This window comes from Sturnira hondurensis, unplaced genomic scaffold (assembly GCF_014824575.4).
Source record: "Sturnira hondurensis isolate 20B ecotype Veracruz unplaced genomic scaffold, ASM1482457v3 Scaffold0004136, whole genome shotgun sequence".
Taxonomy (NCBI): Eukaryota; Metazoa; Chordata; class Mammalia; order Chiroptera; family Phyllostomidae; genus Sturnira; species Sturnira hondurensis.
In genome coordinates, this window is record NW_028076767.1 from 5,134,385 (window position 1) to 5,150,229 (window position 15,845).

At 42.6% G+C, this 15,845-nt stretch overlaps 1 protein-coding gene across 1 annotated transcript in view; it reads right to left on the reverse strand.

The window, feature by feature from the left end:
- The window catches only part of CDK15 (cyclin dependent kinase 15), an 81,814-nt gene continuing 65,969 nt past the window's right edge, over positions 1 to 15,845 (reverse strand). Inside the window, exons 12-14 of the mRNA XM_037043594.1 lie at positions 15,071 to 15,210; positions 4,294 to 4,435; positions 1 to 1,890 (exon numbers count right to left, since the gene is read on the reverse strand). Of these exons, the coding sequence (XP_036899489.1) occupies positions 4,326 to 4,435; positions 15,071 to 15,210 (250 nt within the window). The 3' untranslated portion in view covers positions 1 to 1,890; positions 4,294 to 4,325. The remainder of the gene's footprint in view (positions 1,891 to 4,293; positions 4,436 to 15,070; positions 15,211 to 15,845) is intronic.

Sequence of the window (15,845 nt, forward strand, 5' to 3'; positions counted from 1 at the left end):
TTTGAGTTATTATGAATAGAGCTGCTATAAACATTTGTGTGCAGGTTTTTCCGTGGACATATATTTTCAACTCATTTTGTTAAACACCAAGGAGTGCCACTGCCGGACCATATGGTAAGAGCATGTTTAGTTTTGGAAGAAACCACCAAACTGTCTTCCAAAGTAGCTGCACTATTCTGCATTGCCACCAGCAGTGAGTGAGTGAGAGGTCCTATTGTTCCGCACCTTCAGCCACATTTGGTGGTGTTGATGTTTTGGAATCTGGCCATTTCAACTGTCATGTAGTGGTACACATTGGCTTTTAGAAAGGTCTCAGTCTTCTGAATCATTGAATCATGATCCAATACTAAGTATCAGCTGCCTCTTCAGGAGTTGTGTATTCTACAGATTTGATAAAGTGTGTGATTACTGGAAAGATCATCGATACCAGAGACAGCCAGCCCTGAGCTTTGTAACTTAATTCTGGTGTACTGCCATGGAGGAGTTATTTAACTTCTCTGAGCCTCAGCTTCCTCCTTTCTAAAATGGAAGTAATAAATTAATAATAACAGTATTCACTTCAGTGAGTTGTATAAGTAAATTGTGCACTTTCTCTGATTTTTATCCAAGTGATTAAAATATTCAACCAGAATGGAACTCAAGACTGAACCTTGTACCATGCTGCTATCAGACTGTCTCTAGACTGAATAACTGTTCTTTGAGCTCGGATACCGGCCCCATTATCCAGCCCACACAGTTTTGTATTTCAGGTATATCTGCACAGGCTTTGTCAAATGCCTTAGCAAAACCAAACACTCACTAAGGTCAATTTCTTTGGACTATTTGTATGCATTTTCCTTTCTTCCATCTCAGATTTTGGGTGGATAGGCACTATTTTTTAATTCTCTCTTAATTAGTTCCTCCTTGTTCTTCTAAAACGTATATAAAGTTCTTTGGTTTCTAGGCTACTACATTTCCTGAGTAGATGATCCTTTGACAAAGTAATTTGAGTTTCCTCGGCTTCTTTCGGAAGGAATCATTGTAGAAAAATGATACATGTGTTAGCTGAGATGAATCTCTCATTTTTTTGAGGGTCATGTGTGCGCACATGCCTGTGTGTCTGATGGTGCAACAGGGCTTGAATTACACCTTCAGAACTCTCTGCTCCTATCTTTCCATTCAGTATCTCCACCATCAAATCAGAGCTTAGATTCCTCATCACTTTCGCCATTATCACAGACGGTTAGGATTCAGCAAAAGGAGATAGCCTGAAATTTAATTCTAACCAGCAGCTCAATCCAAACTCCTAAAATCTGGCTGGGGTAGGGTGGTAATGTGTTTTGATAGAACAGTTAACAAAGGAAGAAGTGCTCCCAGGAAATCATAACAAAGAGACTTAAGCAAGTCCTTTTTGACAACTTTATCCAAGACACTATCTTCTCTGGAGACCGTTTTAAACTTTGGACTAATCATCTCCTTGCCACAGAAGCCCTTCTGTTGGGAGAGATTGTAAGGGAACACAGGGGTGACAGGCTTCTGGAAGCACAAGCTCTGCCCACAGATTCCTCCCATTGTCCATCTCCCATCTGTCCCGTTGCCCTTCCTGCCCGTGGATCAACCAAATGACAAAACGGATGGAATTATTCAGAAGTCCTCTTCTCAGACAATTTCCATCCATGTCTAATTTTCAAGCCCATCACTGTGAAATTCTGGGAAAATGACAATAGCAATAATCTTCCATTGCTTTTTCTTCAAGTATTATGTATGGTTGCTTTGGACATAATATTTAGAATACTGAAAACATTCCAGATCACAGGTAGCAGTGTAAAACCCCTGGTCCAGTGTGTAGTTAACGTTGAAGCTTCTCAGTAAGCTGGAGCAAATTAAAACGGAAACAACAGTAATGTTGCCCTAGATGTAAATGAAGAATAAACAAAATCAAAATAATAAGTGACATCATATAGATTGAGTAAGAAAAACCTGTTTAACATCATTGCAAAGTTCTTGACAGAATTATATCTATTGATAGAAAAGGGGAAAATAAATTAGAACAGAGGCAGCATCTTGCTACGGGTGATAAGAACTAAGTAAAATAACCAAAATCTGTCTTTGGATCTACAAAATACAGTTGTACTACACCACATTCCACTGTTCACAATACGCCAAGCTTTGAGGTAATATGTGTAAAGTGCCTGGCACATGGTATGTACCCAGGAAATTACAGTGTCCCTCTATTTCTCCACCATAGACATCAGTACACATTTTTATCATACCTGAAACTGACATTTTGAGGATGTTTTAAGAGTTAATTTTGAGGCATTGCTGGCAGTTACACATCCTAATATCCCAATTTACATTTTAAATCTCCTGAAAAGTGAATATTTTAACATTAATTCCGTTTAGTGGGAAAGATTTACAGGCCCCAAGTGTCCGCTGATTACCACTTACAGTCTCTCCAGCTCTGGCACTTCCAGATTTCGCTGACCCCAAGCCATTTATTAAACAGTTTAATTGCTCTAGCTTGCCCCTTTTGTGGTCCATCCCCTACAGGTTTTATCTCCTTGCATTAGTACCAAGGGCCTAGGGACATCATGAAATTACTCTAATAGAGGCTAAATCTGCATCCTTCCTACTTCAGTTGCTGGCACAGTCACCAATAACTGGTTTTCTATTGTGACCAATTCACATCTCCAGGTAACAATTCTTCACAAAAAGTCACTATTGATTACAGAGGCTGGGTCTGGTTGCCAAATAAAGCAAAATAACAACAACAGAAATGATAATAATGCTTTGTGTAGCACTGCCATCTGAAACCATTTCCATCAAAGTCCTCGATAATTTTATGAAGTACAAATTCTTCACTTTATAGAATGTAGCTAAAGTAGTTCTATTCTCCTAACTTGTGAGTTTAAAAATGGCATGATTGCATGTTCATGTGCAATCTCTGCTCTAGAAAATATTTTGCTCAGGCAATGCTACATTGTTGTATTGCCTGTTGTAATTCCAATTGTATGCATATTGTCAAAATACAAACTTAGGTATTTCATAAAATGCTCTGAGGAATAGCTATAGTTCTAAGGAATAATTTCTAAATTTCTAAATACAATGATCTTAGAAGATCCAGAAAAGGGACTCCTTGATGTATACATGTCTTTAAATATCAAGAGCCAAAGAGATGGCCATGACAAAGTGGCAAAGAGCTAAATCCATCCTGTGAACCATGCTGGGGTGTGGGGGAGGTGTAGGGAGTATGCCAGTGGGGACCATCTGGGCCCCAAAAGTTCTGTTCGGAAGCACAGCCAAGCTGTGGTTGCCTAATGGGTGGCCAAGTCATAGTCTGATGTTTGTGGCTTGGGATATAGCCAGGGTCACCTAAAAAGTTGGCTGGCTGGCTCCATGCATGGGTCCCACCTTGGTTTCTCTATTCAGATAACTTCCCCTCTGCCCACCCCGGAAGGCCCAGTGTGAGAAGTGCTCTCATCTAGGGGTGTCTGCACTATGGCAGCTTTGGGAGTTGTCCAACCTGGCTTCCGGTGCCTACCAGCAGAGCTACCCTTAGGGTAGCTTTGGAAAATCCTTCACAACACCTCTTCCTCCTCAAGATTACTTGGGGAGGCTGGACTACCCCTGGTTGGTTGAGGAGACTCCTGAGAGCAGCTGTGTTTGTGACACTGTGACTGCTGGGCGGCTCCTGCCTGTCCACCAGTCCCCTTTGGTTCCCAGAGCTCACCCTGAGTGCAGAAGGCATAGCCTAAGAAGCCTGTGGCAGTGGTGATTCTCATAGGCCTCTAAGGCCATCTCCTGGGCAGGGCCAGACTCTGAACCAGGTCTTTTCTGGCACCCGGAAGCAGGTCAGGTGGGAATTTGCACCACCACAGTGACCAAACATCTGGTTTACCTAAAACTGCACCAGTTTTAGCACTGAACATTCCACATTTCCAAGACAACCCTCAGTGTCGAGCAAATGGGGACATCTGGTCACCCCAACCTCTGATTTTTGCCTGTTGGCTGACAGAGGAAACTTTGTAGTTAAGGAAATACAATAAGGCAGTTGTAATCTTTTATTCTACATGGCAGCTGAAGGCCTCACAAAGACCTTCACATTTTGTCTTAGGAGCCTTACCACTCCTCTGGGAGTGGGACAGACAGGTGATGGACGCTGTCACCCTCTTTTCACAGCCTGAAGAGGCCAGGCGACCTGTCCCCAGAGTGGGAATGAAGAGCTAGATGCAGAACAGAGGTGCTCAGCAGCCTGCTGGCCTGAGTCACTTTTCAGTTCTGTCCATAAGGAGCCTCTCTGTTGAAACCCCTTACCTGGAAGGAGATGGTGATGTCACCCTTTCTTTTCACCAGCATTTGCTAAACTGGGCTGGGTGGTGACCTTTCCGGTAGGAAGCCAAAAGGTCATACATTTCTGGCTTTAGCCTCACTCCTGAAACTGTAAACAAAGACTCCTCTGTATGGAAAAAAAAAAGAGAGAAGACCACCAACATATTATTTCCTGGGATTTCACAGTGTACTTTTTATGTCTTTTTAATATTTGTCACCTGAAGAGATGCCAAAACATGAGCCACACTTACCTACCTATAACTTATACTTACTCATGGATAACTCGCTTTACTGAATCTACTAACATTTGTCAAGCGGCTCCTATTCAGTATGGTTCAATGCATATTTACTAAATGAACAGTTGGGTAAGGGGTTTCCCAACTGTTATGCTAGGTGTTATGCTAGGTGTTCAAGACTGTAAAATTAGGAATAGAACAGTAACAAACAAAGATCAAAAGTGAGGTGCATGACAGCCGCTCTCCTGAGTCTATTAAGGAGCACAGGAAAAGCATGGACAAAGACCCTTTGAGCCTTGAAGGATGGCTATGCCCATAGCCAATACTTGTAGAAGGACATTCCCGACTGAGGGATCAGTATGAGCAAAGGCATGAAGGAAGGAAAGTGTGTGAGAGAATTCCAAGTGAGATCCAGGCCAGGAAGCTCAGTTGCAGAGGTGTCCAACCTGCCACCCGTGGGCTGCACATGGCCCAGGATGGTTATGAGTGCAGCCCAACACAAAATTGTAAATTTACTTAAAACATGAGATTTTTTGTGGTTATGTGTCACAGTGTATTTAAGGTATGGCCCAAGACAACTCTTCTTCTTCCAATGTGGCCCAGAGACGCCAAAAGCTTGGATATCTCCGGTAGAGCTTCATTCCAATACACTAATGTTGTGGGTTTGAACCCCAGTCAGGGCATATACAAGAATCAACAAATGAATGCATTAATAAGGGGAATAACAAATCTCTCTCTCTCTCTCAAAATCAATTCAAAAAAATTAAAATAATAGTACATTGCAAGCAACTGTGCATGGCTAGAGCAAGGCACACTAGAAGATAACACTGGGAAAATAGGTTAGGACCACACAATGAAGGGAATTACCAAGCCGAGGAGTCTGAACATCTGTGCCAGTGCTGATAGGCAATGAGCATCTCATTGGGCTAGGTGTGTAGGATGGTTTCAAATCATGTTACATTAGACACATTAGGCAATCTATTTAAATAGATTCTGAGTGCAACTTTTATAAATTAAAAAAAATTTGAACATATATTTGTAACATATATGCATATTGCATTTTTCCTCTGATTCATGCATTTGGTTAGTTGAGAGTGCTGGCTGTTTATATTTTTATAAATGCCTGTGTTTGTTAAGTGTTGTTCCTGGGTGCTTTCTGTGCTAAAGTTATGGGTCAAGACCTCCAAAAGTTGAAGTTTTAAGGGGCTTATCTGCAAAATAGGGATAATAAAACTTCCTGGCAGACTTTACTAAGCTTGAAGAAGATATATGCAAAACATATTGGGTGGTTCCTGATACATGATACATTTTTAGCTGGTAGTATCCATTGTTACAAGCATCAACATAACCATCATCTGAGAAAAACAGCAAGAAGCAACAACCACATTGCCACGAGGCACATCCAACACCAGCTCAGGACATTTTTCCACTTGGGCATTGCTCTGCCAGGCTCACAGAGAGCACAAACTTAGGATGCTTTAAATATTGCACAACTTACAAAAAGAGAAACTTCTAGATTTGGCACACCAAGAGCCTAAAATGCCTTAATAATATTGTTTGCTGGAAGCTGCTCACACCTGCAGGGAAATAATCATGCAATGTGAGCTCTGCTTCTTGGTCTAGACTTAGGCACTGAGTAATCCGTGGCCCTGACTCCTTGGGTTTGGAAGTACATCTCCTCTAGGATGGAAAGGGGAGACAGCAAGTTTTGTTGATATGCATAATACATTTTCAGAGGTACATTATAATATGCAATTTTATATTCTACTTTCCTTTTAGCTCATGCCATAGCATAAACACTCAAATAGCTAAAATAAACAGTACAGAAACTTCACAGATTACTCTCATATCAACTCAAGTCCAAGGAACTTTCTTCAGGGAGCAGTGTCCTTCTGCCTTGGGGACAGTGGCATGAAGATTTCCCTCAGGCTTCCTTGCCCCTCAAACACAGCAGCCCCTCAAAAGTAACGAAACAGAGAGGAGAGAGAGGGAAAAGAGATGGAGTGAGGGGAAGAAAAAGAAGTAAGGGAGAGATGGAAAAAGTATGGAGAGAAAGAGAGAGATAAAGATAGAGACAGAGAGGTATGTTATCTGACAGAACAATGCTGGGAAAGCAAACAGTTAATAAAAGGGATTCCAACCAATTTGGCCCTGGACTGCTTGATTCTCCTTCCTAATTCATAGAGGGGAAAAGAAAAAAACTGAAAGAAAGAAGAAAAGAGAGGAAAAGAAAGAAGGAAGAAAGCACCAGAGCAGTTCTCCTGCAGCAATTTCACAAATGCAAAACCTTCCATTCGGCTGACTCCTCATTAGCTTACTGAATCTGACAGCATAATTATCGCAGCTGCTTCGCGCTTAGAATAAATAAATACGAAAGTGGGTGTTTAAAAATTTTTTGCGAAGGGATATTCAGTCATCTAGACAGTCAGTAGGACAAGTTTATTTAAAACTTTTAGATTCTTATGTATTTAGATCATTTCAGAACGAGATAATGAGATAGTTGTCTTTCAGTCTAATTGAGTTCCTAAGCTCCTGGCTGTTGGCTGTCACCCTTTCAAACTTTGCTTTAACTTTCCTTCCTTTAGAAATCTGATCCTGGTGTCTCCATTTACTCTTCCTGGGCTGAGAATCCGGTGAAGGCGCAGTGCACTGGAGTGCAGAAAGTGACTTAATGGGACTGAGGAGCTAAGTAACCTTTCACAGGAAATAAGATAATCAAATCTCTTTCACTTGCTTGCAATGGCTAAAAGAGAAAGCACAGGTTAAAAAGAAAGCTTGGAAACGAAACCATTGTTTCAAAAGGCCTTATAATTTCTTTTGTCACGTGGTTTTTGCACTACTCTTACACATCAGCAATCCATCAGCTGGAGTTGCTTAGTGCATTTAATTATTCAGAGTGCACACAGCCTCATGAGTACATGATAATTTTAGCTCATGTGTATGCATAGAAGTTTCATATCTTCAAAGCCCAAAGGATCACACAGCACTTTAAATCGAAGTTGCTAACCAACAAGGAGTGCACTTAAAACTCTGACTCGGAGCACAGCACATACGCATTTCCAATAAAAGCAGATGATCTTTCCTTGTAAAATTAATTAGTGCTGATTTATCTTTTCCTCTTTTTTGCACCCTGAATTCCCCCAGGACCAAATTTCTATGAACTGTCACATAGAGTCAGTTAAAAGCTTTATAAAATAAACATTCTGTCAATCTGGGATAAAGGAAACTAGTATTAACCCATTGTGTAGGTTGAGAAATTGAGGTTTATGAAGGTCAATAATGTATCTTATATTAGGGAAAAAAGAAGAAAACTTGGATCCTTTACCTCTCAATCCAGAGCTCTGACTCCCTGTACCATTTGTCATACTTCATTATTTTGAACAATAGAGGCAATGTAACATCAGCATTGAAAGAAAAACTTTGAAAATGGAAACAAATTATCCACAATCCTTTCAATTTTGTCGATATGCATAGTATATTTCACAGATACATCATAATATGGAATTCTGTAGCCTGCTTCCTTTTAGCTCATGTCATAGCACGAACACTTCCATGTTACCACAGACTGAGAATTATTTGAAATGATTATGCAGTATCGTATGCTGAGTCAGTAGGCCAACATTTGCTCAAATGGTTCTCCAGTGTTGAATATTTAGATTGTTTCTTTTCTATTTTGATCTGTAGTCAAATGCTCTACCCCTAAGCTATACCCCCTCTTATCTCTTCTTTTTATTTTGTAATTTAAAAAAATTACAGACAACACTGTAATGAACACGTTATGCACCTAGGTTTATTTCTGTTCAATTGTTTCTTTGTATAATTTCCAAGAACCTAAGCAAAGGGTTGAAGGCTGTGAGCACTTGTACGGCCCCTGATATATATCCCATAACACTTTGCACAGAGTTCTCCAACTGACACCGCCAGCAGCAGAGAATCATTTTACCCCAACCTCACAAACACTGGGAGTCGTTAGGTTAAAGAGAAAAATAACTGATTTAACAGTTACGTGTACTTATTTAAGTCACTAGTAAGGCTATTTATTCCATGTGTTAATATGCTCTTTTCTCTCTTTTGCAAGAAATTGCTATTTTATGCCTTTGACCAATTTTCCATTGGATTCCTGATATGTTTCTTATAAGATTGAATGAATTATAGTGAAACAAAAAATAAACCACCATGGATTAAGAGATGGAAAAACCCAAGGGGGACTTTGTATTAAAGAAGAGAAGAACAGAAACTAAGACAACAGGTCAGGGGTCTCTGTCAAACATAAAACGGAGCTCTCTGAAGAGTGAGATATTACCTGGGGTCATGTGGAATCTTTCCTGGGAAGGCTTTAAAATAAACATAGGTAGTGAATGAGACAGGGCAGAGGTCATGGGAGTGGGAATCAAAATCTCAGTTCCCATCTTCACTTTGCTAGTGAGTTCCCATGTGATCTTCAGTGAGCAGCAATGAGTAATGAGTGGCTTGGGAGTCCGAAATTAAATCATGGCTCTCCCACTTACTAGCTGTATGACTTTGAGCAATTTACTTAGCCTCTCTTAGACTCAATTTTCTATTAGGTAAATGAGGATAATAACTCTATCCTCACCAGTTACTGTATAGATTAAATAAGAATTTATGTAGGCCCTGGCTGGTGTAGCTCAGTGGAGTGAGCATGGGCCTGTGAACCAAAGGGTTGCCAGTTTGATGCCCAGTCAGGGCACATGCCACATGCAGGTCAGGTCCCCAGTAGGGGGCTCTCAAGAGGCAACCACACATTGATATTTCTCTCCCTCTCTTTCTCCTTCCCTTTCCCTCTATCTAGAAAAATATTTAAATAAAATCTAAAAAAAGAATTTATGTAAAGCACATGAATGTTCAATGAATGGCAACCACTGTTATTCTTTCCTGGGTGTCTGGGATTCATGTATATAATGAGGATATGGAATAACAAGTCTCTAAGACCCTTCCCACTCAAAGGTCTCTAATTCCCTCCTGAAGAGTTTATCTTGACTTGGAGACTCTTTCATGCTAACAAATTTAACCAATTTAAGGGCTTGGTGAGGCTGAGGGACTTGGCTGACCCAGACTTTTCCTAGCAACACAGTTCTATGCAACAACTCTAAGCTGTGTCTCAACCCAGCATCTCACCTTAGGTATGGGAATGGGCTGGGGACAACTGTGAGAATAGAAGGTGAAGAGGTGTGTAATGGAGGACACTTCCTAACTTGCTTCTTAGGTACTGGCTAATGAAGAATTTAAAAGGTAGAGAGGGTGGTCTGTCCTAGAAGCAGAACAGAGTCGAGAGAGCTGCCTCAGAATCCACCAGCCTGCTTCCCCACCATGCCTAACCCATGAAACCTGGCTTCTAAAATGACAAAATATTGAAATTTTGAATAGATCAGGCAATAAAAACAATAAATAGAATGGTTTGATATCATAAGCATACACAGAGCTGGACTAAATTTCACTAATACATGTTAAGAGCGTTTAAATTATTGATAAGGGGTAAAAATCAGGATGAAATATAAGTCAGAACTGTGACACTATTATTTTTGTAAAAAGACACCTTCAGAACAATGTTCAATGCTAATATGAGGAGGATGCCGGTCTTGTCCCTGGGTATTCTTCCTCCCCAACCACCCAGAGCCCGTCATCATTCATGCCCCGCTCACAGGGCGATCCTTGATCCCCACAGCTGGAGTTAATCTCACCTCCTTAGAGCAGCCAGAGCACTTCACACTTGATCTGCAGCTGTTGAGATAGTTGTCTCATTTCCTTAAGGGTTGTAAGCTCTTTGAGGACAGGGTCCGTGACTAATTCATTTTTGCATCCCTCAATATCACACCTAATAGATGCTCCATAAATCTGTGATGAATGAACTGGAACATAATACTTCCACCGTGTTAGGAAACTGAGTCTAGGCTGGGCCCACAGTCTTAGAGATAAGCAAAATAGTCACAACAGGTTTAGAATAGAATCAGGAAACAAAATGTTGAAGGAGTGAGAGAAACAGAACCTATATCTGGGGGTGGGGGAAGATCAAAGTTCAACCTAGAGAAGTGAGCTTGGGAAAGTGATACCAAGGGATCTTTGAACATATTGAATAATTAAAGAGATAATATTAAAAGAAAGCCTGAAGTTCTCTTAATGGAGCAAAACAAAAAAATTACTCAGATTTTAGTGGGAAACACGAGTAAGCCTGCTGAAGACCTACCACAGTATAGATAGTAGGGTGCTGTGATGAAGGGTTGAGGTAAATGCCATGCTTTTTTCCATCCCAACAAGTATGACAAGAAGGACTGTGGTAAATTGTTTTTGCAAAATTACTCGTGAAACAATTGCAGTCTTCAAGTTTTAGAATTTTTCTCCCCCAAGATGCTGAAACCTGTTTTAAAGGAGAAGGGGGATTTAGCCCATGAAAGAATGGGAGAGACTCAGCCTGGGATTTGGAAAGCAAAATGGGACCAACTGATGGAGAGAGGGAGCCTTTGATGTCCTGAGGATCAAGGACGGGGGCTTAAGGACCAGACTCTTAAATCACGTGCCGTTTACTGCCCTAGATTAAAAAAAAATACTTTTGTGGATCAGTGTCTGTGGTTCAAAATGGCAGGTTTCCAAAATCAGTCTTAACTCTCCAAGGGTAACATTTGGAAGGCCCCCTGCAAGAGCAGAGTGGAGCCAGTTTCTACAAGGGGCAGCTTAATGATTTCCTACTCCCCCCACCCCCAAATCATTAAGCAGTGTTCCTTTCCCAGAGCCCAAGTTCAAGCTGAGGGCAAAGGGAATTAAACGAAGAAGCCGAAACTGCAGCTAAGATTAGGGAGTTGCCAAGGGCCTAATTTTAGGTCCTTGCTGCCCCAGCTGACGTCCTGCTCTGCTGGCTCAGCCTTGAGGACCACAAGTGTGGCCATTGGCTGGCGGCTGTGTGAGAAGAGCGTCTCCCTGGCCATCTGCAAAAGCAATTAGCTTGGTGATGGTGTGTTTTGAGAGAGACTCCCCATAATTTCTCCTTCAACAAATGTTTCTTCAGGTGTTCAGGAGTCAATAAGGGAAAATGTCGGCTGGGCAGGAGTTCCCACACGCTTGCCATTCTAATATTCACGCTTCTCCACTTCAGAGTTCTCTCCAAAGGGGAACTAATCCTGGAATTCCTGGATTTTCATGGCAAGTAACCCTCTGATATCCACTGGCCATAAGCTTACTGTCACAACCTGGAGAAAGGGTTGCTCAGGACTTCTCAGGCTTTGTGAAAATGGACATGGATGGATGTGAGCAATTCTTGCATTTGGGGGAGAATATCTATGTCACTCCTGCACTGAGATTTAGGCTGTCCTTCCACTCTTCACATATTTCCCACCCACAGGTTTCGTGCTTAAACTGTCTTCTTCAGAGGGCAGACAGTAAGAGCTGGCATTTCCCAGATCAAAGGGGAAAAAGAATATATTTAAAAGTGACAACTTTGTTATTCTGCAACCAGAATAATAAAATGATATAAATATAAGCCCCCAAATCATTCCATACTGAATTGTCACCAGAGAGCAAAATTTCTTGCATAATTATGGTGGGGAAACTCTCTTTACAAACCACTCACAAGAGCATGTCTTATTTTTGCACAATTCTTATGCCTGGGGCAACCCACCAGGGATGAGGATATACCTTCTGTGTCTCTACTGGTTGGGAACTATGATAACTGGTTGGTGTTCCCTGTCTGCAAAGGAGGCTCTTAATAAAAGCTTATTACCATGGGTGATAAAAAAGTACTCTGGTGCTGCCAGGCCAAGGGAATGCATTCTCCAGAGCACAGGTGGCAAGCACAAGGCCCGCGGGCCAAATCCGGCCCTCCATCTTGTTTTATCTGGCCCAACACCTTGTTTTTCTACCCAGTGGCAGTGCCAAGCTCTCACTTAGCTGTTGAGGAATAGTTACATTTGTACAGTCCTAAAATCACATTCAGCCCTCTGAAGGCAACAGTGAGGCTGATGTGGCCCCTGGTGAAAATGCATTGGACACCCCTGCTCCACTGGATGTGCCCTTGGCGATGTGCCCAGCGGCCACTGCCGTTGAGGTGCACAAACTGGCCCCAGCTGCTTCGTTCTCTTCCTCTATATTTCTTTCCAATTTTCCTGGTAGATTTGCTTTCCCTGTCTACTTGTCCCAAGTCCCATCTGTCAGTCTGTCTCTAAACCTATTTCTGCACCCCCTCCCACATGCACACACACATAGACACACACAAACCCCCAATCCCACCCCCCTTCCCCTGTCTCTTGGCACCGGCCCTTTCATCTTCTCCCTCGGGGATTTGAGATGTCGCTGCAGGAAGTGCTTGTCGGCCCAGGCAGCAGCAGCAGAGCCCCGTGGCTTTGACAAACCTCATTTAATTGGGAGGAAGCCAGGAGAATTTGAAAGACCTGAAACATCCATGAAACTCCTTTTATCAGGCATAATTTAAACTCTGCATGGAAAAACCCCTATATGTATAAAGAAAAGTCAACTTCCCTCCTGCTGTGAGCGCTCTTCGTCTCCCCCAGCACAGGCAGCCTCCTGCAAGATTCCATCTTTTCATTTTTCTAAAAGTGTCAAAGTAGATTTGGGTTCTGTGGCTGGGTGAACAGAGAAGGAATACAGATGGGTCTCTCTCTTACACCTGCATGCGTGCGTGCACACGCAAGCGGAGCCCCTCTGTTGGTGGCTTTGTTTTAGATGGCCAGGAAAACCCAAAACTCAAATTTCTAACAACACCTCAGTTTGGATAGTGATTGTTTCTTCCTAATTACCCTTTATCAGGCAAAAGCTGATGCCCAGAAAACTTTGAAGATCCCAGCAGTTCTCTGTATGTGGAATGATAGATCCTGGAGGAGGGCCAATGAGAGAAGTTTCTTTAAGTGGAGAGAGGAGAGCGTGAGAGCATGAGAGAGAGAGAGAGAGTGCGTGTGTGTGTGTGTGTGTGTGTGTACACCCCAACTTGTATACTTGCCTGAAGTGGAAGTCCTAAGCCTGAGAGAAGAAAGCTAACAAAGGGAGATCTAGGAACTCAGCATGGGAAGAGGGAATGGGATGGGAGTTGGGGAGGGGATGGGATGAAGTGAGGAGAGAGGAACCAGGAGGGTACCAGTAAGAATTATAGGTCTCCTGGAATGCTTTTTATTCCACCCACAGGCCAAACCATGTCCCTTCCCTCCTTTCAAATTCCACTCCAGATTCACCTCCAGTCTAATCCATCTCACTTGACTTATTCTGGTTCCTCCAAAGAACTGCCTTTAGCACACACACATTCTCTGAACATCTGCAGCCGATTATGCACAGACTGGAGCTGTTTAGATATGATTTGTGCTAATATGTGTATGAGGGTGCCTTGTTTCCTCTTCCTCACCCTCTGTTCCTCCCACACTGTGGGATCCTTGAGGTCAAGGACAAGCCTCTTTTTTTCCTCAATTTTTATAGCACTTAATATGTTTTTGACACTTAATGGCAACTTAATAAATACTGATGACTGACTCTTCTCACAAGGTTAAGTAAGACACATTAACCCCAGTCGTATGATTCTAGTTATTTCTGGAGATTGTAAATGACTCACTTTAATAATAAAACAACTCAAGAAATCCCAAACTAAGAGCTTTGAACCCTTGCAGGACAATGATCTCAATACAGTGCGGTACTGTGTTTGCAAACCCTGGAGACTTTGGTGAGGCCGTATGTCCCAGGATCTTGCGCGGAAGCTTCCCATCCCGTTCAAATACCTTCTTCCCAGTCCGAGTCCATAGGCCTTCCTTGCTAGCTTTCTTCTTTCCAGCTTAGGACTTCAAACCAGCTGAATGGTGGGTGTTTTCAAAGAAACCCCACCTAAGGATAGTTTCCCCCAACAGCCTGGGCCGTGACCACGCTGCCCACATCCTCCGCATAGCGCTTCCTGGCCACATTCTGAGAAACATGAGGAGCGCTCCAGCCACATGATCCCTCAGCAGATTTCAGATTTGGAGGATGACTTCAGGCCCAGGCAGCTAAGCTGATTTCAGGGTAACTTGTGTTTCCCGTGGGCGTCTGGCCTGGGAGGGTGCTCCCCTCCCCGCAGCGCCCCACCCCAGTACTTCCCGAGGCAGCATCAGATTACCAATCCAGACGGCCCAGCTCTCTTCTCTGACATATCCGTGTCACCTATCATCTTACTCTCTATGGAAAGAGAGAAGGGGGTTGTTAGAAGCTTTGGTTTTGTTTTTCCTGGCAGATGGTGGTGAAAGTAAACTCAGAGGCAACCTTCATCTCATCCAATTTCTAAGTGTAAGTGTGTAAATGGGAAGTGTTTTGATCATTACAAAGAGGTCTGTGTCACCTCAGTCCACCGGTGCTTTTGAGTTTTAGAGAATCACATGCAACACTCAAGCAAGATTGCGTCCCACCTTGCTTCTCCTGGGCCAATTGGCCACTAAGCTCACATTTGGTTGTAAATTCTATGATTCACCAGTGCTCAGAGGAAACACTCAGACACCAAGACCATGTGTATGCGCGCACACACACACACACACACACACTCCTTCACTGACCATCAGGAAGCTGGTGCAACTGAGATGGCAGGGAGCTGAAATAATCATGAGCCAGGGCTTCCCGGGCGGAGACGCGGTCTCTGGGAAAGCCTTTCAGCATCAGCGAGGCCAGGGCTTCAGCTTCAGGGATTCTGCCCAACCTGAAAAAATGGAAGAAAAGAAGAGAGTTTCTGCAGAGGCCTCCCTTCTGATAAATAAAAGGGGAAAGAAGAAAAGTAAAGAAAAGGAGATCGCTGGAAGAGGGTTTCGAATAGAATTTTCCTGGGTTTAGTAAAGTTGATGGCAAGTGGGAAAATAACCCCCACAGTGACACTTCTTACCTGTCCAGTTACTAAGAAGGGGAAAAGCTCAATATTCTCTCATTCAACACCTACCCCCACTCCCAGCCTCTGTAATGTGTCTGGCACCATGTATACATAAAGGATGCAAAATTATAATTATAGAAGCAGAAATATATAATTAAGAATTCTCCTTTGAGGGACACAGCAGCCTCTACCAAGCAGAAAAGCCAGACTGGAAATACACTCCAAGGCCAATAAGCATTGACTACTGGAAGGGGAAGAGGGAGAGAGGCAATTCTGGAGGTTAAAGCTTGGGTGGAAAACACCATTATATATAGTGTTTCTGAAGCTCAATTCCCAGGGTTATTAGCTAAGATGTTCTCTTGACTCTCCATACGATGGAGCATAAGAAGAGAGATAAGTAAGTACCCAAATTACAGTAAGGACAGATCCTCAAGTTGACCTCATGTTGAATTATAAATCTTGGGATGCAC